Below are 25239 nucleotides of genomic sequence, written 5' to 3' on the forward strand. Positions count from 1 at the left end.
TTGAGGAAATGGAAGTCATGGTTATTTATCATCAATTAATAAGATACCTGCATTAAAAAAAAAAAATTACAGAGCCTGATGCAAATAAAAAATTGGATACCTACCTAACAAAATTACAAGATCAGAAGTATCATCAGCTGTTAGTTGAGTGGTATGATATTTTTACTACGACTGATAAAGGAATGTTTACAACATGACCTTTGTTTCCTACAAGTCCTATTCTTCCAAAGCTTGGTGTTGTACTGTTCATGGTAGCATTGAGGAACACATTCAATATCTGCTGCTGTGCACTTGCAACGAAAAATCGCTTTGGGTTAACCTTAACGGAAACCCCATTAGGTGCACTCCAACCGACAATATATGTTTCATTTCCCGCTATGTTGGTCAACATTCTTTGAACTTTTCTTGATTGGTTCAGCTTTGATATTGTGATTGAAGGCATGTTCAGGTCAGCTCCATTCATAGTAGATACTCCACAGCTCTCACCAGTGTAGTTCAGAAGAACAGGAGCTGATCCATTTATGCCACAGAGGAACGCCATGTAATCGTTATAACCTACAAATCACAATATAAGGTCCACATCTAACGGAATGATGTGCCATAATGAATGTATTCTAGCGACCCCAAATCATTAGTCATTGTTTTCTGAACATTTTTAGTGATTAAATACGTTGAACTATTCTCAATTCTCATTTCAGTCAAATCACTCACGTAGTCCTAAAATAAATCAAAAGGTTTATGCTTAGAGAACATCAAATTTGAACTAATGTGGGGTGAGAATCACAGTATGATGAGGAACTATAAATAAAATAAGCAAATTATAGTATGAACTAGAGATGAAAAATTCTCCAAAGAAGGTTGGCCTAACCTAGCTCTCAACGTCACTCCTTCCCAATGTCTGGCCTAGTCTTTGTACCAAGAAACTTTAAACCATGGTAAACGCGTCTACGATTCTTAACACCATATACTTGTATAAAGATCAAAACATTTAATAGACACAGAATAGAAAAAGATATGCTTCCTAGCCTACCGGAAACTTGTTTGAAGCTAATTAGGTAGGTGATCCGGTCAATCGAGTGTTGACACCAGATTAGGTTTGATCTTCCTTCTCAATGTCAGAACATGCATTCTTTTCTCTGCAGTATGGTATGGTAGACTTACAACCAATCAACCAGAAAACATTCTTATAATTACAGTAATGTTATTGATGTGTTTGGGGTATGGAGGAAAACATGTTTTCTTATTTTCTCATGCTAGGTTGGACAAAATTTTGGAAAAATATTTTCTAGGAAAATGTTAGTTTTTAGATAAGGAAAAACATAACAATCTTATCTTCTTTTGTTATTGAACAAGTAGGAACATTAGTTTGATAAACGAATAAGAAAAATTTATGAAAGCAAAACTACTTACTTCATTATAACACAGATATTTATAAGAGTTTACAAGTAAACCAACTCCTAAGGATAAAATTAAAAACTAAGGATAATGATAAGGACAAGATAGAATTTAACCACTAAACAGTAAATAACTACCCTACAATAAACTCAACTTGCTTTAAGAGCTGCAAACTCCAAGTTTTTGCCTGAGAAGTTGAAATTTATTGCCTGATAATGGTCTGGTGAAGATATCAGCCAGTTGCTCTTCAATTTTGCAATAGAGTAGAATCACGTCACCATTATTTTGCACTTCCCTCAAGAAGAAAAGCTTGATGTTGAAGTGTTTTGTTTTTCCCATGAAATACAGGATTATGAGAAATTGCTATTGCAGATTAATTGTCCACAAATACATCAGTTCCCTTTGTCTGATTCATGTGCAGATCACCAAAAATTTTCCTCAACCACGATGCTGATTTACTGTTGTTGTTGCAGCCACGAATTCCGCCACTGCAGTGGATTGAGCCACAATGTCCTGCTTCTTTGAGCACCACAAAAACATTCCTGAGCCAAGACTGAAACAATATCCAGATGTGCTCTTCATGTCATCTGCAGATCCAGCCCAATCACTATCAGAATATCCAAGTAGTTTCAGATCTATTTTTTCTAAAACTTGACACCATAATTGATGGTTCCTTTGATGTATCTAACAACTCGTTTTGCTGCTTTTAGATGCACCTCACTAGCACAATGTTTGAACCTCGATAGAATGCTTACGACATACAAAATATAAGGTCTTGTAGCTGTGAGATACATCAAACAACCGACTAAGCCTCTGAAGTACGTTTCCTCCACTTTCTCTGCTCCGTCATTCTTGCTTAGTTTCTCTTTTTGGTTCATAGGAGTATTCATCTCCTTGTAATCTTCCATGTTGAATTTCTTGAGAATTTCCTTAGCATATTTCTTCTGGCAAATGAATACTTCATCTTGTCCCTGCTTGATTTCCATACCAAGAAAATAAGACATTAGACCAAGATCAGTCAAATCAAAGGCTTGCATCATTTCTTGCTTGAAATCCTCGATATGCCTTGTATTGCATCCTATAATTAGTACATCATCCACATATATAGACACAACAAGAATATCAATGTCATGATGTTTAACATAAAGAGTAGATTTTGATAGACTCTTTTCAAAGCCTAAGCCAAGTAAATGCCCATCTATTCGACTATACCAGGCCCTTAGTGCCTGTTTAAGTCCATAAAGTGCCTTTCTTAACCTATAAACTTTGTCCTCATGTCCTTTCTTCACAAAGCCATTAAGGAATGCTGATTTGACATCCATCCGACACACTTTCCAACCCAACTGTGCAGCAAGAGTAAGAAGTAACCTGATCGTGTCAAGCCTAGCTACTGGTGCAAATGTACCAAAATAATCTACACCAAAAATTTGAGCATACCCCTTAACTACATGTCTTGCTTTATGCTTATTCACTAAACCATCGACATTTAGCTTGGTTCTAAAGACCCATTTCAACCCAATTATCTTTCTGTGTTCAGGTTGATCAACAAGCTCCCAAGTCATGTTTTTCTCAATCATAAACAACTCTTCTTTCATTGTAGCAACCCATTTTTCATCATTTTTGGCTTCATTGTACCCAACAGGTTCACATACTGCTACATTGCATCTCTGATATATATGACTGAGTTGTCGAGTACCTTTGACTGGTAAATGATCCACCATTTCATCCTGTCGTGAGAGTGATAATTTCTTCTCAAAAAACTGGGTATGAGACTTTTTTGCTTTGTCAAAAGTGTTAACGACAAATTTCTTCGAGTCTTCCCTACACCACTCTTCATTTTCTATAAAATTCACATCTCTACTAAAGATTATATTTTCAGTTTGTGCTTGGAAGACTTTATATGCCTTTGAAACTAAACTATATCCAATAAAAATGTCTGGGACAGATTTTTTGTCTAGTTTATCTCGTTTAACCTTAGGAATGTAGGAAAAACAGAGACAACCAAACACTTAAAGAAAATTTAACGATGGTTTAAATCCATACCAAGCTTCAATGTAGTTAGGTCTTTCACTACCTTTGTGGGAAGCCTATTTTGAAGAAAAACTGATGTATTTGTTGTTGCCTCTACCCAAAATTTCTTTGGCAAGTTCTTCTCGTTCAACATGCATCTGGTCATCTCCATAATGTATCTGTTTCTTCTCTCGCTTACTCCATTTTGTTGTGGAGTATAGGGAGTAGTAAGCTGATGATGAATCCCTGCTTCCTCACATAAACATGTCGAACTGGTAAGAAGTGTATTCCTTTCCATTATCTGTTCTTACGAACTGAATTTTCCAGTTGGCTTCATTTTCTACTTTTGTTTTGAACTTCCGAAAAAACATTAGAAGCCTCTAACTTATGCTTGAGAAAGTAAATCCAGCACATGCGGGTTAGATCATCAACAAAAATGATATATTATACACTACCTTTTAATGAAGGAGTCCTTTGAGGTCCTGCTATATCAGTATGAATTAGTTGCAATTTTTTCGAGGCTCTCCAAGTTGTCTTTAGAAATGGAAGTCTGTTTTGTTTTCCATATTGACACACAAGACAATTTGAAGAATGTACTTCTAAAATAGGCAAATCCTTAACTATTTTCATTTTTTGTATTTTAACCAACCCTTCACAGTGATAGTGTCCAAGTCTCTTGTGCCATTGTGCCATACTTCTGCAACACTTTCTTTTGCTCAAAAAACAACATGCTCCTCCTCAAATGGATCTAATGAGAAACTTTTGCCTCTCATTCTTACTTTAAACATAGACTTGATATTAAATATCCTTGATCAAGCAATGATTATCTTCAAAATTTAACTTGAAGCCTTTTTCCATTCATTGACCAACACTAAGCAAGTTTTGATCTATATCAGGTACATAAAGCACATCAGAAATTGTTTTAGTACCTGAATTACTAAGAATAGCAATGGTTCCATTCCCTCTTACGGGAAGATGGTCGCCATTACCTATTCTGACTTTAATAATGGTTGTGGGCTTCAATTCCTTTCAAGAGAGACATGTCATTTGTCATATGATTAGTGCATCCACTATCAATCAACCAACACTCACTAGATGATCTACTTGAAAAACTTGTAGCAACAAAGAGTTGATCTTCCTCCTCACCCTCAACAATTTGAGCATCTGCTTCTTTTTGCTGACCATTGTTCTTGCAAATGACAGCTCCATGCCAAGTTTGATTTCATTTATTACATTTAGCGTCAGGCCTTCTCCAACATTTATATGGTGGATGACTTTTCTTGTTACAATGCTTACAAGGAGGATAACTTTTCTTTGAGTGTCCAGCTTTTCCTTTGGTAGTACTTGTTGAAATGCCTTCACCATTCTTTTTATTCTTCTTCTTTTTGTTTTTGCCTCCATCTTGAGGCTTGGCAAACAATGCTCCCTCTGTATTTCCTTCTTCTCTCATGACTCTTCATTGTTCTTGTGCCTGCAAAGCATTCAATAACTCCGCGAAGGTGATCTTGGACAGATCCTTCGTGTTTTCCGAAGTAGTTATGGTTGCTTCAAATCTTTCTAGCACACTTACCAAAATCTTTTCAACAATACGTGAATCATTAAACACGGAACCAAGCAATCTAACCCTGTTTGCTATGTTAAGGAGCCTTTCAGAGTAATCTTTGATGGTTTCAGTTTCATTCATCTTCTGCATCTCGAAATCTCTTATAAGATTTAGCACTTGCATACCTCTGATCCTTTCATCCCCTTCGTATTCTGCCTTGAGATAATCCCAGATGGCTTTTGCTGACTTTAGAGACATAACTCAAGTGATGATTGAAGAAGATACTGCTGAAAATAAACAGGTTTTTGCCTTTGATTTTTGGTTTTCCTATCTTTATGGTTTTTGATCTGGGCCATAGTAGGATTGTTAGGCAACAGAGGAACTTCATAATCCTCTTCGACTGCCTCCCACATATCCATGGCATCGAAATATGTTTCTATCCTTACCGCTCAAATCTGATAGTTATGACCATTAAAAATAGGTGGTGTCATTACAGAAAAACTTAATTCTGCTTCCATTGATTGATAAACTTGTCTTGTTGATTACAATCAAAACACCCACAGATCCCTCAAGAAAGATAACTCTGATACCAATTGTTAGTTTTTAGAGAAGGAAAAACATAACAATCTTATCTTCTTTTGTTATTGAACAAGTAGGAACATTAGTTTGATAAACGAACAAAGAAATTTTTATGAAAGCAAAACTACTTACTCCATTATAACACAGATACTATAGGAGTTTACAAGTAAACCAACTCCTAAGGATAAGATTAAAAAACTAAGGATAAAGATAATAAGGATAAGATAGAATTTAACTACTAAACAGTAAATAACTATCAGACAATTTGGACTGATGCAGTTCTTATGCATATTTTTAACAGAAAATAAGTTCTTTAAAAATGAGAAAAATGACTCCCTTAATAGAAGTAGGTAAAATAAGTTTTATAAGTGGCACTCTATATTTACTGATGCAGTTCTTATGCATATTTTTAACAGAAAATAAGTTCTTTAAAAATGAGAAAAATGACTCCCTTAATAGAAGTAGGTAAAATAAGTTTTATAAGTGGCACTCTATATTTATTGTATATCCTCCATACCCACTCAACATCACCTAGACCCATTGACCCTCCCACTCCTGAGGCCCTACTCCCCACACCTCTATCCACCCCTAAAGTGTTTTGCTAGATTACATATATTTTGAGATAACATTTTTTGCTTGCTTACTAAAAACTATAAAATTAGTAAGAAACCAGTTTGCTTTCCAAGAAAACATCTAGGAAACATTTTCCATGGAAAATATAATCTATACCAAAAACACATTCTAAACTTCATGGACTAAAAAGGATTCCTAAGTACAAAAAGGATGGAAGTAACTAAGTGATGGCATCCATGACAGCGAACCTTTATTATGAAGCTTTGGAAGCTAAGGAAATCAAAATAAAGTTGGTGAGGCTCAATGAGATATCAAGAATCTGTGTATCGTGGGAGAAGAGTCCAAGAATTATGGGAAGAAGTGGCCAAGCGCTATACATATTTCGTAGTCCAAGTCCAAGAGAAGGAAGATTGGGTCAATATAGAGCCCAAGAGGAGGGGCATACATGAAGCCTAAGACTGGAGCTAAAAATCCCAAGAAAGGGGCTAAAATTTATGCCCAGGAGCTGAGATAATGCCCACTCATGCCCCATAAGGGGCTTCTTAGGCTTGTTTTTGTTTGCCAATCTGTGTTATGAAAATCAGAAATTACTGGTTGTAATAAATCATTCAGAAACACGAAGTAACTGAGATTTTTAGAATCAGTAAGTAAGATGAACAGAAATTTATTTGTAAAAAAATAATTGAATCTGTTAAAACTTACCAGAATCAAGAATACTCTTTTTTTAATTTTTTGGAAGAAAATCAAGTCCACTGAATTCACAGTGTCCCCTTAAGGAAATTATTTCCCTCTATTATCCGAGGTTTGATTTGGAATATAACCTCCCAGGGTAAAATGATCTTAATCAGTAGAGTGTAGATACCAAAAACTCTACTGTCAGCGAATCAATCCACAGCAGGAAAGTACACGAAGAAATATGTGTTTAGAAGAAGAAGGAAGATCAGAAAATTCGTTGGGAAATATTCTGAAGACTGAATGGTATTTATAGACAAGAAGAATATATTCTCTAAGGTTGCAGTTCTTTCAGAATTGACACGACCATTAATGAAAGGTTGCAAACTTTCAAATGGAATAACGGAAATATTAAAATATATATATAACGGAAGTTAAAACGGGTCATGCGCGCGGATCCGAGTTGGGTCGGGTTAACTAAAAAGTTGAAAACATTTCGGTTAACTTTTGTTATCAACTAATTAATTGAAAATAATTTTTTGGCCATTTAATTAATTAATAAAATAATTAAAATAAATTTGTCCAAAAAATAATCTCTCGATCGATCATTTGCCAAAGCCAAAGCGAGCGAGCGACGACGACGGCGCGAGGGGGGTCCCTCTTTCCAACCCTTTTAACGATTAATAGGAGTGTTTATTTATTTAAACTCTCCTATTTTCATTTCCATTACCGATGAGGGACAATTACCTTTTTCATTAAAGCAATAGAGGATTTTTCAAGTTCCCAACCTTTCAAGTTCTAAACTTTTCAAATTCCTCTCCTTCCCTCTATTTCCCATCGATTCTTGCTACATACCCAACAGTTTTAACCCTTAGGTATACGATATGATATAACTTCTGTACACGAGATTGGAGGCACAACACACAGTATTTTAATAAGATGTCTTTTGTGCAACGATACAAATCATCTCCTGTTTAAATTCTCTTATTTCATTCTTCGAAGTATGAGATGTTGATCCTTAATATGAGTAATTTGCCAAGAATCACAGTAGACGTATTTACTTCAGATCAAAGTTGTGGGATAAAGACTAGGCAAACCTTGATTGGAGAACGTTTGCATTTATAATTCAAAGTTTCAAACATAATTCATCTACTTGATTCCTATCATTCCGCAATTCTAGGAACTACTCTCTCCTAAACATCCTAGGCAAAAATATTAAGCAAAGAGTTGCTTACTTGTATCCAATATAAGGCCCGGATCCAGCACTGCAGTAGCATTCACGAATCCGCTTCCCATGTCAAAAGATGTTGCAGGAGACTGGTTCAAATCTGGGTTGGCATATGCACGCTGGGCTAGTATTGGCCCCCCATATTTATTGTGTTGAGAGGCTGTTGTAGAAAGTGCAGATCCAATTGCAGCAGGACTAAAGGTAGGAAATTTTTGCTTGATCAAGGCTGCTAAACCAGCAATATGAGGGGCAGCCATGCTTGTACCGGACATCATTGCAAAGTTTTCACCTAAATAATTGGAAGTACTTGTTTCAGTAAATAATATTTAATGGCATTTATATGGATTTATGAGTACACACCCATACTTCCAGAGATAGTTTTTTTTTTCTTTGATGAAGTACTTCCAGAGATAGTTCTTGAGTAACCTATTAGCCTATTTTAGTACTTTACATGGAACCCTTTTTAAGTTCTTGAGACCATCTACCTTGAAATTCAATCGATTCAGCGCCGCGGGAACTCCAAGCAGCCCATATAGAATTTCCTGGAGCAACTAGGTTGGGTTTCAATATGTCTGCATTATCAACAGAATTGTCTTCTGGATCTGGTCCCCTTGCAGAATAATACATAACCTTCGGAGCAGATAAGCTGAAATTTGGTGTTACTCCCCCCAAAATGCAGGCAACACCCCCAAACTTGACGATTTTTCTTGTAGTTTCATCTTTCTCAAGAGAAGAATTGTAGTACTGAAGTAAAATCTGCCAAATTAATTAAGATCCCCAAATTAAAATCGAAGATGAGAACTGTTGTGCTTACATACCAACACCCACAGAATGAGTAAACGTCCATGTTGATCTGCACAGATACTAAAAGCATTTGTACATCCAAACTCACCTTTGAATCATCTGGAGAAGGAATTATAATTCCAGGCAATCTCATTGGAACCGGATTAAGTTGATAGCTGATAACAAAAGGATCCATGGCAAAGACAACTCCAGCTGCACTAAGGTTCATAGCTGTTTCTGAGGCCTGTTTGATGGTGGAAAGTCCAAGCACAAACCGGATGGAGTAGCTACAAATCAAGAGATTCCCTTGAACGAGCGTATGATTGAACTTACTGGCATCTTGGCATTCACTAACATACATATCTTTAGCAGCTGTGTCATTCAAAGCATGAATTGCAGAAACCAGCATGTACATGTCATCTGTTCCTGCTGTAAACAAAACAAATTTTTTTTTGAGAATGGTAACTTTTCTTCTATTTATCTACAGGTATACTACATCAAAGTAGTCCCCCTTCCAAAAGTATTACAAACTAATAGAACTCCGAATTACAGGGAACTCCAGAAAGGTAGTAAAGAAGTTTAATTGGTTAAGAGTGAAAGACGGCACCAACAACTAAAGTGCCACATCACTGCGCTCAAAGAGAAACTGGAAATAAAGTTGCAGCATTTCAGTGATTGTATCTACTGAATACTAACAGACTTTATGCTCAATAACCACCCAAACCAAACCAAAAAATGATTTTACAATACATAAAATCTAATGGCACTATTGCATAAATTTTCCACAAAGTACATGCCTGATTAGGTATGTGTTGTGAATTGAAATATATAAGTGCTTCTGTGGGGAATTGATCCGTGAAGAGTCTAGTGAAAAGGTCAGATATTGGTATATTGAAGGGCTGGGATTAAATGCAAGCTGATGAGAATCTGTGATTAGGATGATGCCACGTGGAGTTGGTTAGGAAGTTTTAGTTAGAGGAGAGATAAGGAACTAACTTTTGGAAATGCAATTTCTTCCCATTTCTGTTTCTGCTTCTCTTCTTCTTCTTCGATCTTCTGTTTCTCTTCTTCTTCGATCTCCTGTTTCTCTTCTTCTCGATCTCACTCTTTCTTCTTTACTGTAATTCAATAATGTCTGCTCAGTAGTTACTTAACTTTGGTTTATTGTAATCGAGAACTTCTAGAATCAATAAAGTTGCGATTCGATTTATAGATTTTCTTTGAATTGTTGAGACTGAAATTTGTGATCTCAGAGAGATCATAACACTTGGTATCAGAGCCTTCAAACCTGTGCAGTTGAAGGAGCAATGGCTGAAGGAACACGATGGAAGATCACTGAAGATAAGCTAGTTAGACATGATGAAATGCTAGCCGATTTGCTGAATTCTTAGGAAGAGTTACGCCATGCTCAAGCTTTAAATTCAAGGAGCATTGGATTTAATTTAGGAAAGGCTGGGGGAGTATTAGAAAGAGCACCGGCAGTTCCGAATGTGGGAGCAGGTTTGCTGCCCATTCCGAATCCGTACAATTGCAACCGAGCTCAGCCGAATGTTGTTGCGTTACCTAGGTGGGAGTTACCTAGCTTTGCTGGTTTGGCACCTAAGGTGTGGATCCGAAAGTGTGAGTGCTACTTTACACAGTATAGGGTGGGTAATGAACAGAGGATGGAATTGGTTGCGTTATACTTGAATGATGTTGCCGAAGTTTGGTATCAGTCAATGGTATTAAGTGGAGGAATTCCGAATTGGATTGAGTTTAAGGAGGAACTGATAAGTCGATTTGGGGAAATTGAAGTAGGTGATATGGTAGAGGAGTTTAATAAAATACAGCAGAGTGATACTGTGGATGAGTTTTTAGGAAGATTTGAAGATCTTAAGGCTCAAATGCTTATCCGTAATCCTGCTTTGAACGACACTCACTTTCTCTCTAGTTTCATCGGAGCCTTAAAGGAGATCAGATTTGAGGTTAAAATGTTCAAGCCAACTACGTTGAAGCAAGTTGTAGAGAAGGCGAGGATGAAGGAAATGGCTATTGAAGCTGCACACAAGAGAAGTAAAGGAGTTAACCGAATGGTTACTCCAGTTGTGTAGGGGATGGGTAACAAGGGCTCTTCTGCACGGGTAACAGAACTGGTCTTTACCGGCTTACTCCTGAGATTTACGAGTTTAGGAAGTCCAACCATTTGTGTTTTCGTTGTAGGGAGAAAATATAGTCCAGGGCATCTATGTAAAACGAGACAATTGAATTGTCTAACGGGAATCATTGAGAATGAAGATGACAATGAACCTGTGTTGGTAACTGAGGAAAATGAAGAGATAACTATCGAAGGAACAGTAGAACAAGAAGTACAGCAAGTTGTATGTCTAAATGCACTAACGGGACATAATAAAGGAGAGAACACTATCCTTGTTGGAGGGACTGTGAAGAAGCGAGACTTAGCGATATTAATTGATTCAGGAAGCACTCATAGCTTCATCGATAAGCACATTGTTACTGCATCAGGCTATCAACCTCGTCCTTGCTCGCCAGTACGAGTTACAGTAGCGAATGGCAACTACGTTATGTGTAATTCTCACTGTAAAGATTTTTCGTGAAAAATGCAGGAAAGAATTTTCACGGAAGTTTTGCTCATAATTCCTTTGGGTGGTTGTTTGGTGTTGCCGGGAATTGCAGAGGAGGGAAGTTTAAGCATGTTATCTAGTGAAGCCATGAGGAAAATGTTGAAGAAGGGTCAGGCTATGGTTGCTCATCTTTTTATGATGACTATGGTGACATCAAATGAGGAAGAGGAGGTAGATGGCAGGCTTCAAGAGGTGCTGGTTAAGTATTCGAATATTTTTGCAGAACTGAAATCATTACCACCAACCAGAGCCTTCGACCATGCGATACCTCTCAAACCAGGAGCGAAGCCAATTAATCTTAGACCCTATCGGTACAATTTCCATCAAAAGAACGAGTTGGAAAAGCAGGTAAAGGAGATGTTAAGGAGTGGAATAATACAAGCGAGTCAATCTCCTTATTCCTCACCTGCGTTATTAGTAAAGAAAAAAAGATGGGACGTGGAGATTTTGTGTTGACTATCGAGACTTGAACGACTTGACCATCAAAGGCAAATATCCAATTCCTATAGTGGATGATTTGTTGGATGAATTACATGGTGTTGCAATCTTTTCGAAGGTGGATTTGCGGGATGGATATCATCAAATTAGAATGAGAGTGGAGGATGTGCATAAGACAGTTTTTCGGACTCAGATGGGTTATTACGAGTTTCGAGTGATGCCCTTCGAACTCACTAATGCGACAGCAACGTGTCAAGTGTTAACGATCAGGTTTTTCAATCGTTTCTCCGAAAATTTGTTTGTCTTCTTTGATGATATATTGATATATAGCAGAAGCAGAGATGAGCATTTGAGGCATTTACAGATTGTATTTGAGACTTTGAGAGCTAATGTACTTTTCGCTAAAAAGTCAGTGTTCTTTTGGTCAAGCTCACGTGGAGTATTTAGGCCATATTATTACTGATGAAGGGGTGTCTACAGATCCTAACAAGATTAATGCTATGGTGGATTGGGATTAGACCTAAGTCATTACGAGCTTTAAGAGGATTTTTGGGATTAACTAGGTTACTATCGCAAGTATGTGCAGAATTATGGAACTATCAGCAGGCCACTCACAGATTTGTTATAGAAAGAGGTTTTTAAATGGAGTGTGGATGCCGAGACTGCTTTCGAAAACCTTAAAGTACCTATGACGACTACGCCTGTATTGGCTCTTCCTGATTATACACAGGAATTTGTGGTTGAAACTGATGCCAGTCATGGGGGTATTGGAGTTGTACTTATGCAGCAAGGAAGACCGATAGCTTTCTTCAGCAAAGTTTTGGCTACTAAACATCGGGGCAAGTCGATATACGAGAAGGAATATATGGCTTTATTCAATGCAGTAGATAAATGGAGACATTATTTGTAGTTCAAACACTGTGGTTAAGACTGATCACCACAGTTTGAAGTACTTGTTGGAACAACGGGTCACTTCGGCGATTCAACAAAAGGGGTTATAATGAGGATACATACATTCAAGAGTTGATTACACTGTTATCAGTAGATGCACATTGGCCTAATTTATGGCATAACGTTAATGGTGTGTTAAGGAAGTAAGGAAAGGTTTATGTGGGATCTACAGGACCTTTACGACAACTCATATCTACTTTTCATGATACTCCTTTAGGAGGACATTCGGGTCAATTGGGCACCTTCAAAAGGTTGGCTCATTATTTCTATTGGTCTAAGATGAGAGCTATGGTGAATGAATATGTAGCTCATTGTGAGGTTTGCCATCGTAACAAGGACGATAATGCAGCATATCCGGGTCTACTCCAACCATTGCCGATTCCTAATCAAGCTTGGAGTAATATAAGTATGGACTTTATTGAGGGGTTACCAAAGTCGAAAGCTAAGGATGTGATCTTAGTAGTGGTCGATCAGTTTACGAAGTATGCTCATTTTATAGCCTTGGCTCATCTATATACTGCAGTAACCGTGGCTGAATTGTATTGGAGACGGATCCACCGATTACATGGTACTCCTGACTGTATTGTTTCAGATCGAGATAAGGTCTTTTTAAGTCGATTTTGGCAGGAGATGTTCAAACTGTTGGGGACTAAATTGCACTATAGTTCGGCCTATCATCCTCAGAGTGATGATGGTCAAACTGAAAGAGTCAATAGGTGCCTTGAAAATTATCTTCGATGTATGACTGCAAGTCGGCCTACGGAATGAAAACAGTGGTTATCGGCTGCGGAATGGTGGTATAGTACGAATTTTCACACAGGTCTGCAGTGTACTCCATTCAAAGTATTGTATGGTTATACTCCCCCTCAACTTTCCATTGCTCCTTTTTTAGAAACAGTGTGGTACAAGCTGCAGAGGATATCGTGATGCACACACAGCAGTTCCTTCAATTGTTGAAGGACAATTTAACTACTGCCTAAGCTAGAATGAAGTTTTTTGCTGATAGGAACAGAACTGAGTGTGAGTTTTGGTAGGAGATTGGGTATACTTAAAACTGCAACCATATATCGTCAGTCGTCAGACGTCCGTTGCATTGAGAAAGAATTTGAAGCTTACTTCTAAGTATTATGGTCCTTACTTGATAACAGAAAGGATTGGGTTAGTGGCTTATAAATTAGGCCTTCCATCGACTTCAAAGATTCATGTGGTATTTCATGTTTCGTTGTTGAAGAAGAAAGTAGGCAATCATGTGGTAGTTCAATCTGAATTACCTTATACGAACGACGACGGACAATTTTTGGTTAAGCCGGTGACCATTTTGCAGCGCCAAATGGTAAAAAGGAACAATGCAGCTGTGGTGCGAGTTTTGGTTCAGTGGTCTAATTTTCCACTGGAGGATGCTACGTGGGAAAGATTACGATTTTTATCGCGCTAAGTTACCTGATTTCGATTCTCATCCTTGAGGTCAAGGATGTTTTGATGGGGAAGGGAATGTTATGAATCGAAATATAGAAGTGGTTCTGTGGGGAATCGATCCGTGAAGAGTCTAGTGAAAAGATCATAAATTGGTATATTGAAGGGCTGGGATTATATGCAAGTTGATGAGAATCTGTGAGCAGGATGATGCCACGTGAAGTTGGTTAGGAAGTTGTTATAAAATGGTAGTTAGAGGAGAGATAAGGAACTAACTTTTGGAAATGCAATTTCTTCCCATTTCTGTTTCTGCTTCTCTTTTTCTTCTTCGATCTTTTGTTTCTCTTCTTCTTCGATCTCCTGTTTCTCTTCTTCTCAATCTCACTCTTTCTTCTTTACTGTAATTCAATAATGTCTGCTCAGTAGTTACTTAACTTTGGTTTGTTGTAATCGAGAACTTCTAGAATCAATAAAGTTGAGATTCGATTTATAGATTTTCTTTGAATTGTTGAGACTGAAATTTGTGATCTCAGAGAGATCATAACAGTATGCATTATTTATGGGCATACCAGTGAACATCTCAGGCATCTAGCTTAGGTATGCATTTATGGATGTGTCAGGGAAAATCTCAGGCGTCTGTCTAGCTTAGGTATGCATGTATGGATATCTCAGGCATCTAGCTTAGACAAACATTTTTTTTGGAGATATTACAGGATGCTTCTCAGCATCCGTAATCTGAAAAAAATAAAAACAATAGAAAGAATAACAGCATGGAACTTATGTTGTTGAAATTATCAAGCAGACCATCTCCAAGAGTAAATTTCTATCGGCTTCACTTTCAATAACAACTTTCAAGGGCATCGGCTTCCTCAACTTTAAAGGCAACCCTGTAATATCATTTCGCATTCTCCGCTGATTTTGATAATTTTTTGGTACTATCAAAACATGACAAGGGATTAAACGTCATTTGTTTGGAAAAAATAGCTTATTAGCTCTCCTTTTCTTTTTAGGTAGTCCTAAAATGGCATCTGTTTCCCTCAAATGAAAGATTGTTCACCTTTTAATTTCTCTCTGCCTATAGATCTAAAATAAATAAACATGTTCCCTCTCTAACAATTTAAACTTTTAGATGAGACGGTTCACACCATTTAATGTGATATTGGAGCATTTTTGGGTCTATAATCAATATGTATCATCTTTAACAATTAAAATTGTCTTTGAGGTGGTACACTTAATATAACATGGCATTGGATCTTTGTTGAAAAAATAATTCTAGTTCCTGGCGGGGCAATCACTATTCACTATAGCAACGTCTGGGAGAAGATTCATATCAAATTATGTAAACTACCTTATCTAGCTTGAATTATTAGAAATTGCACTTTTCTGTAATTTTCATTTGATCACACTGATGTGTGGGTCTAATTATTTTTTCTTGGGCCAAGTACATGAAAATATTTTGTTGATAGGTGGCGACAAGGCTTGAATACAAAAGTTTTGCATGCTTTGATACAATGTGAGAGAAAGATTAGAAGAAAGCATGAAGAACTTACTGTCATGACCCGCCACTTTGCCATACAAGTTAGACATAAAATTGAAGGGGAAGGAATCTAGAATGTTGGAGAGTTTGGAGAAGGCTCTAGAATACCATAGAAGATTTCTTGGAAGGCTTGAGAATTCTCTAGCCTTGTAGAGAATTTTAGAAGAGGGACCAATTTGTAAATATGTACGGACTTGTATAGCAATTTCTATTTGCACTTTAACCCTAGGTTTGTAGTATTAATAGAGGGGCATTCATTTGTAACTCAACCAAGCTAGTGTAAGCAATCTTCCAAAGCAATACAAAAGCCTACTTTAAAAACTCTCGTCTTTCTTCATTCTCTTAGCGATCTAAGTTTGAGAAGGACATACTTGAGCTTACAAGATCGTGAAATAGTCGTGAGTAAGCTTACTTGAGCTTACAAGATCGTGAAATAGTCGCGAGTAAGCCGTCAAGTGTCACACGGAGCGTTAATTGAAGTCTAAGTCCGTGACATTACGCCTTAATGCTAGTGATACACTTTACCGTGGATATAGTAATTTATCTAATATGGCACATGACCTGAACATATTTTAGTAATGGATCATGTTTAATCCAAAAAGATATCAAGCTTAGTTAGAATCACCTTAATATTCACTTGATAAAAGCCCCAAAGGGTTGACGTTGAGGGACTAGTGACTTACGTCAAAAGTGTGACTCTATGCCAAGTGAACTAAGTCAAACTTACTTAGAAACACCTTAATATGCACTTGAGAAAGCCCCAAGGGGTTGAGGGACTAGGGACTTAGGTCAAAAGTTCAAGCTCTAGTGCACTAAGATATAGGGACAGGTACATCATCTTTGAGTTTCAATAGTTGCAATTTGCCCAAAGGGCTGATTTTTAAGTCACAAAAATATATGTATTCACTTGAAAAATTTGGTGACCTCATCCCTCAAATGCATTCTTTCCCTTATAAGATATCAAAACATATAGAACAACACCAAAAGTGAAAGGACTAGTTTGAATACTCGCAAGGGTCGACATCTACCTTCCTTGTAACACCTCTATCACCTAACTTCTCTGGATCGGTACCAACTTACTTATAACTGATCCTACCATATCCAAGAGTTGTGACACTCCATAGGATGATCTATTACTCATTCTTTTCTAACTCACAAGGAATGGCAATTTCTCTCAACAACTGACCTAGAAGTTTTATAAATTATCATTAGAAGTTCCAACAGAAAATTACTTACCTTAGTGCAGAGCGGAATAGTTAAGCAGTGAAATCTGATCATTGCCCACTTCTCTTCAAAGAATTACATAATTACAGTTCTACTCGTTAACTTCTTCTAACAGACAATTTAAGGCTAAGTGAGAGGGAAGGATTAAAATAATAGATATTTGTGGGAAGAATCACGCTCCATTAATATTCTCAAAAATAGAATTAAATGCAGCAATCACCAAGGAAGACTTACGTGCTAGTCCAACTCCAGATATGGTGATGTTGTTGCCCAGCAATATAGAGTTGCTGTATGCCCTGTCATGGGTTGAAGCACCAACACTGAAGATCCATGGGCTGAAGGAAGCAACACTCTTAGGTGATGGTCCAGTATTGCCAGCTGCTTGTACCACAAAAATGCCAGCTTTTACTGCTGATAACAAGGCCATGTCTATCGGATTAAAGAAAGTCGCCAAACCAGGAGGACGCCTGTTTGGCGTGATTGATAAATTGATTATATCCACGCCATCCTGGGCTGCCTATAATTGTAAACAGACAGGTATCAACACCCAGGAATCAATATTTATTCTTTTTTCTCTTTTGCCTCTGTCAATTAGCAGTAAATGATTCTTAAGCATGAAGGACAAATGAATATGCCCTTCATCTATACAAATTTGGCCTGCTTCGCATTCTATTCTGCACCAAAAAATTAGACCTATTTTGGTATTTAAACTTTCTCTTTTATGTCAAAAAAGATGAACCTTTTTCTTTTACAACTAGCAGATGAAACATTTTTCACCTTCTGACAAAATCAAATCTAAACTAGTATACTGCTATTTTGTGCTACAGAAACTTGATGTGAGATTTCCCTACATCTGCAGTATATCTTTCTCCATTTTCTCTCTTTTTCCAAAAGTCAAAACCAGGACATGCATCCCTTCTCTCTCTTTATTCTTTTCCTTTAAAAGTTCACTCTCTAGCCAAAAATTGAAAACTTACCTGGTCTATGGCAGCAACGACATCAGCAGCAAATCCACCAAAACTCTTGTATAATGCCTTGTAAACTGCAATGCTAGAAATATCGGCATGCAATCAGTATCTTCTCTAATACTACTTTTAGCGAGAAAGATACATGGTAAGGAAATTAATACTTATCTCAATCTCTATATTTTGATAAAAGGAAACACTGGAGGCTTGAGTTATAACCACTTGGGGAAGTTGAGAAGGTCGATCGTTAAAGTAGATTTCTAGTAATTTACCCAAGTGCTCAGAACTCAAGCACTTCTCAGTGCTCCAGGATCCCCCTCCCCTCAACAATGGATTCAGACTTTCATCACTTCACTTATCAGATAACAGGTGTGCTAATTGTAATGTTTGGTTAACTCCTGAAGAGTGATCACAATCATTTTGTTACAAAAGAACCTTTTTGTAAAGTTAAGTCGTCAAAATCTTTTGCATTGAGAAAGCACTTGGTAGAAGTCATTGCAAGATTCACAAGACAAAGGACTTTTATAGAAAAGATGAACAAGAACTAGCACATAAGTTGATTGCAATACACAAAACGACTAGTGATGAAATGATGATAGTTACATCGCTGAAATCTCTTCCTCATGTAGAGTATCACCTTGCAGGTTGATATCAGTAAACCAAATGTGAACAGTAAAATTCAATTTCTTACTGTGTATGAGGAGCCATTCCACTAGCATTTCCAAAGTAATGTCCAGCTACAATAACGGGGACTCCATGGTTTCCTGCCGCAATAGAAGCTGTATGCCTGTTTAATAAGAAATTCAAACCACATGGTTTTAGATGCTATTTTCAGTATCTTAAGTTTGCAGTAAAGATAACAAATTGATGATATCAAGAGGTTCAAATAAAACAAGGTTCATACTATTGTTTTTATTGTTTTTCTCTTTTCTGTGTGGTTTTGGAACCCTTACTTGAGAAGAATGAGAATAGAGTTTCATGTATGGGATTTAGTGTGAAGAGAAAAAAAAATATTGTTGTTAGCTAAGTGCTGAGTAATGAGCGGCCAAAGGAAAATTAGTCGCTCTTATCCAATATTACCATATTTATCCTCTAGTCTACATTACTATCAAATGAAAAAATTCTACCTGATCTTTACTTGAGAACTCCTACATTAGTGGATAGTGACAAAATAAGAAAGCTTTTGGTACTCTTCTATGTGGTGCAAGAATTTATTTAATCATTGTGAGTGCCACTGTTCTTGAACATGCCCATTTGTTCCTCCCTTGTTGGCTTGGTATCTTTTTGTTAGTTTGGGGTAGTCCGTTTGGAGAGGCATTTGGGGATTCAAGCTTGATGGCTTGGTATCTTTTTGTTAATCTGGGGTGGTCAGTTTGGTGAGTCATAATGGGATTCAAGGGACACAAGAATTTCATTTTGTCAACACACGAGTATGAGCAAAAAAAAGGTGTTCAATTTATTTGGTTGATCTAAGTCAATTTTACTGAAAGAGAAAGCTCTTAACTTATTTTATGTCCTTCTGTTACTGTTGTATGGCAGTCTTTTTTGCTTGAGGACAATGATTCAAGTGTATTTATGTCTTTTCTCATGTTTGAAGAGTTTTAAGTAGTATATGATGTAATCCCTCACATATTTGCATTGTTCTGATGAAAGATATGCAATAAAGGAGATAAGCAGGAAATACACAAAGGTCTCCTGTTTTGCATGAACAGCCCTTCATAAGGCATGTTTAACACAAGACAACCTTAGGAAAGGGCATCATTCTCATCAACAGATGTTTTTCGTGTAAAAAAAACAATGGAAGTGTCAACCATCTTTTTTTCCACTGCCCCATTACAATTGGCATATGACATTTCTTCTTCTCGTTGTTAGGCCTCCAATGGGTTATGCCCCTCTCCATCAAAGATACTTATGCTAGCTGGATATGTTGGACAGTTGACAACACTATCAAAAGACATGGAGGATGACCCCAAAAGTAATTTTTTTGAAGCATTTCAAAAGACTGTGACTGCAGCTGCTTTGATGGAATACCAACTCCCTATTGGCACCTTCTCTCCCATGTTAGTATGGATAATCTTTGGTATTATGTTAGCTCCCTAACTCTAGCACAGTAAGGCTTAAAGGGATCTTTTTGGCTGCTTTACAGGTTTTTCCATAGTTAGCTTCATGTTATTTTCATGTTTGAAGCAACTTTATTTAGTTGTAACCAGTGCATCTCCTTCATGATTTTCTAATACAATTTAATTACTTCACCGGAAAAAAAAAGGAAGGAGGAAATACTTAAGACTCAAGCAAAAGAGATGCACAAAATAGCCCGACTGTCACAGTGGTGGAGTTTTTGTCACTGTCACTGCACGACCCTGAGTTCAAATTTCTTTTTAGTCACTAGGGTTGAGATGGAAATAAATAGGGACCTTGAAGAGTACCAAAAAAAGGGCCTTGACACCAAAAGACAGACGCAGTTGTTGGGAGAGAAAAAAAAAGAGAACTTAAGATTTTCAAGGAGGATTCAAGAGATTTAGAGTTTCTTCTAAACCACCTTCTTCTCCTAATCTTTTGTTATGAGCATGATGACTATTAATATTTCAATGATAGTTTTTACTCCATTATGGAGTGACATTCTCATGGTTGAGTTTTGATGAAACCTGTGGTTTATTAATGATTAATTTACCTTTAATTTCATTTGTTCAATTGATTCCTTGAGGAGTTTATTGATATAATAATCACAAGAGATATATCAATTTCTCCATTGCCTTGATTGGGTTTGAAATAGTCTTGTTGAATATCGATTCTATTCGCAAGAAGGGATTAGTATTTTAACCTTACAATTGCAGCATAGATATTTGAAAGAAGACTATATATTTCTATCTATGCAGAGCCTTTCAACACAACTTTCACCATCTTTAGAAAAGATAAAAGGGATTGAATGTATTCGCGAAAAACATGAATACAACAAGGGTTGATGAAAGGTATTATAATTGCTAGTTATTCCATAGGTGGATTCTTGACTCAACTCAATCGAGTTGTGGTTATTTCTCCCATCATTATTAATTTCACAAATCGGATTTCTCAAAAAGTAATCAAGCAATACAGCATATTAGAAACACAATCCTCATGGGATTGACATTATCGATACTATCTTTGACAAGCATGAGCTTTAGGTTTTATACACAGATTTTGCACTCTTCAGATTTTGGGGCCGTTTCCAGGGATTGGGCAACATCTATTTGCTAATTGTTGTTGTTGCAACTTTAAGAGTTGTAAATTATTATTTTTTTTCATGTTTTTGAGATTTCATCCTTAGTACCTGACAAATGGTAGAGATGGAGACTTGAAGAAAATACCCCTGAATTTGAACTCACCCAAGTGCTTTAAAGATTTACAGGAAAATCCAGAAAAAGAACTAAGAGCTGATAGCAGAGCATTTTCAAAGGATCCAATCACCGCATTCATGAAAACCAAGAAGGTAACTTGTGTTTCTATAGTTCATAATCTGAACAATCTTACTATGCTTCTCGTACATACAAGTAGGATGACTCATATGGTTACCATTATGATTCAGAATGGGAATGGATACTCGAATTATGGTTGGAATCTAAGTGAAATGAGGCAACCACCTCAAGAGGAAAACGAAACTTCAGAGATTTAATACTTGGATTAACAAGAAAAACAGAACAAAACTATAAAAGTATAGATGAATCACTGGGTAACATGAATACTCACTTGGAGACGATGATAACCGTTTTGTCAAGTGAAAAATACGATTTTGCTATAGCATCTTCCCTATTGTGCAACTGCACCACATCTATAGAGTTCCATGGAGATGCTCAACTCTTGATAAATCCATGAATGATCCATTACGACCAACAAAATCAGAATCTTACATATTTTAAATGAGGCATCCGAGAGGTCTTGATCAAAAAGTGTTAGTCTGGGGTAGGCCTATGAAGTTTCCTTCTTTTTAAACTGATAAAGTAGGGCAGAGATGAATTTAAATGGAGAAGAGACAACCCGCAACTTGTTTGGAACTCCTTCACTATTTTCAAGTCTTACTCTTACAAAGAATGTTCAATGACCAAAATTCATATATAAAGGAGGTGGATCGCCAAATATTTAACTTCAGAAGAAATAAAAGAAATATATTCATTGTGACCAAGAGTGCTCACATTCAGTGTGCACATTGTGAATACCAAATAAGCATACAAAAGAGATGCAGTGCAAATGTACATGTGATAGAGAACACTTACGTTCCATGACCATCACCATCAAAAGGAGAAGCGAAGTCCTTAGTTGCATTAAATATCCCCCTGGTTATAGCAGATGCTGCAAAATGACGGGCACCAACAAGTTTCCTGTTGCAAGATCCGGATGGAAAATCCAGAGTGACCTCACAAATGCCAGAGAAGTGCTCAGGAACAGGATATGTTTGCTCAGGTGACTTATCATTGAAGCTGGGGTGTGTAGGATCAATTCCAGTGTCAATAAAACCAATTACAATGCCTACCCCAGCAGTTTCATATCCACCTTCTTGAGCCCATGCCCCACGAGGTAGACCTAGAAATTGTGGTGTATGTGTGGTTGCAGTCTTAACTGAGAAATCCAAAACAATATTTGACACCTCTCTCCTCCTTGCAAGCTTGAATGCCTTCAAATTGATCAAATACATGTTCACATAAGATATGACCATGATCAAAAGTCACGAAAGACTATGTAATGACTTAACTATGTATGGCATGTTAAGGAAAATTCTAATTTCTACATACCTGCTGGGGTGTTACAAGCACAGCAAATCCATTGATCAAATAGTGGTAGCTGTATACTTTTAGATACTTTTCTCCTCTTAATACCCTCCTCAATAAGGAATCGTGCATTTGAGAAACATAGGAACCATTCATGTGATCTATATGTGAAAAGTTGCTGATTCAGAAAACAGTTATCAGTAATATGACAGAAGTTAACTTCTCACTTTCAAACAGATACACTTAAAACAAGACAGGGAGTAACAAAAACTCTAATTATCTAATGCAAGAATCTGTTATGACAATGTAATACGAATAGCCCAGAGTGTGCAAAATATAAAACTTTCTTATTGAAGTGAAGTGACTTCTGGATAGTGGTATACACAGCTCTAAGAATCTAGCCACTAAAAGAGTAAAGTCCTCATGTAATTATTTAAGCTTCATTTCATGAGAGTCCTTACATAATAAGGCATTGCTTCTCATTCTCAATCAGTCAAAACACTAAAATACATAAACACAATCAGAAAAATTTCCCTCCTTCTAATATACTACAATCTACAAGTCCAAACACTTAAAAAATTAGAAATGCTAGAAGACAAGTGGAACTTCAAAATCATTAAAAGACTTCAACTTTACACATGCCCAAGTTACAACTAAAATAATACTATAGCAGAAATTAAACAAACAAAAGTGGGCTAACCACAAAAAGAAAAACCATTTACCTAGAGCAACATTAAACTATAGAGGAGGATTATGAATGTATGAATTCTTAACATGACAATATATATCCAGTTAAAAAATAATACCTTGGTTTGTCAAATCTATTAACTCTCTGTGACCCACCATTTCTGGAGTGGTATTGATTCTTCAAGTTGAGTTCTTCATTAAAATGTGCTTTTTTCAGGGTCACAATATACACTGCAGTAGCTGAATCAGCAGCATTCTCTATAGAGCAGCCACAACCCACAAAAATCCCCAAAAAAATTGCCCCCACCAAGAATCTGAAGCTGACAGACCCCTCCATTTTCAGCAGGTGAAAAGTCCACCCATTTGCTTCTTCAAGTACCCCCTAATAAGAAATAAACAAGAATTGTGTAAATCTAAGATAAGGGTACAAAGCAAATGAGAGTTTGTTGGCTTCTTTATGCTGAAGAGAGAGAGAAGTGCATTTAATTATAGCTGAAGAAGCAACTTTCTTGGGTTCTGTGCATATGAAAAAAATAAAATTTTGTTTGTTTTTTCGTTTATATGCTGTTGGATTTATTCACATGTCTTTATTTGTTATAACGGTTATATTTATCAATCAATTATTTCCTGTCTCCTTTCTTATGCTCAACACTATCTTATGAAAGAAGCTTTTGGGGATTTCTTAAAATTAAATGAATAAATTAATTTTAACCACGCGTTTCGATACGTAATTTAAATTACTTAAGTTATGTTTTTTTATATAAATGTAAAACTCTATAAATAATAAAAATTATCATCAAATTAGTAAAATTATATGCGTCTTATGTAGAAAAAAATTAATATCACAAAATTTATAAATTACTTACAAGATTACGTACTAATGGACATTAATGATGTAAAGTAAATGAAAATTATAACATCTTTTCATTTATTCTTCAATCAATAATTTTTAATTTGATTTTATAATTTATCCTTTAACCTACGTCAATGTTTTATTAATTTTTGTCTTCTTTTCCTGATTTACTTCTCACATCAAGGTGCAATAAATTTTTTAAGGTCTTTATGTCCTTACAATGGCATACCAAATTTGAATTTTGTTTTCAAGAGATGGTAGTATAGATCTTTAAGAATTTTTTTTATTATACCTTCAATAATTTCAGTAGAGAAAATTTGTGTGAGTACTCAATTAAAGTGTGTTATTTATCTGTACTGACAAATACTTATAACAATTACTTTGTAAAAACATGAACAACAAAATTTAAAATATGTACTCAAAAATAATAATTAATAACATAAGTATAGATTAATGACCGTAAAAAAACATATATGGATATGTGACAATAGAATAAAACAGAAAGGAAATAATCGAGTTCACTACGTGCACAGTTTTCCCTTAAGGAAACTATTGCTCTCTAGTACCCAAGTTTTCAAGGAATAGACTCTCTCAGGTTAGAACGATTCTATTCACCAGTGTATAAATACAAATAATGGTGTTAGTGAGCTACTCAATATGAGAAAAGTATAAGAATATTAAATTGTGCAGAAGAAGAAGAAGAAGTTCAGAATTTTTAGTTTTTTAAAATGAGAGGAAATTTCTCTATTTATAAACAGCAGAGGGTAGTGTGGAAAAATATTTATTGTTCCTTATCGAAAAGACTACAACTCTTTGAAAAGTTGCAACCCTTCAAAAAGGTCACGACCTTTCATAAAATTCATAATTTTTCATAGAAATTGTAACTTTGCATAAAAGTCACAAGTCTTCATAAAAGTCACAATTTTTCATGAAAGGAAAAGACTAATTTTGAAAATAAATAAATTAAAAGGAAATCTTGATTTGTGATGGCACCACGTAGGCTGACCTAGGGTTCTTTTATATATATA

At 36.3% G+C, this 25239-nt stretch overlaps 1 protein-coding gene across 4 annotated transcripts; it reads right to left on the reverse strand.

Annotated features, from left to right (window-relative positions):
- On the reverse strand, positions 1 to 23987 carry LOC101244240 (subtilisin-like protease SBT2.2). Of its 4 annotated transcripts, none has more exons than XM_004231524.5 (10): positions 23478 to 23987; positions 22696 to 22849; positions 22180 to 22577; positions 18624 to 18719; positions 17945 to 18017; positions 17202 to 17484; positions 8893 to 9212; positions 8486 to 8756; positions 8008 to 8289; positions 1 to 555 (listed from the first exon to the last, which is right to left on the reverse strand). In XM_004231524.5, exons 1-10 carry the CDS (start codon positions 23693 to 23695, stop codon positions 134 to 136), a joined length of 2517 nt encoding a protein of 838 aa, XP_004231572.2. In that variant the 5' UTR covers positions 23696 to 23987; the 3' UTR covers positions 1 to 133. The 4 variants fall into 4 exon arrangements, with proteins under 4 accessions (XP_004231572.2, XP_010315640.2, XP_025884972.2 ...); XM_010317338.4 differs by having other exon boundaries at positions 22696 to 22832; positions 23478 to 23896; XM_026029187.2 differs by lacking the exon at positions 1 to 555 and adding an exon at positions 1388 to 2369.
- Positions 23988 to 25239: the final 1252 nt, after the last annotated feature.

The sequence above is a fragment of the Solanum lycopersicum genome, chromosome 2, assembly GCF_036512215.1.
Source record: "Solanum lycopersicum chromosome 2, SLM_r2.1".
NCBI classification, from domain to species: Eukaryota; Viridiplantae; Streptophyta; class Magnoliopsida; order Solanales; family Solanaceae; genus Solanum; species Solanum lycopersicum.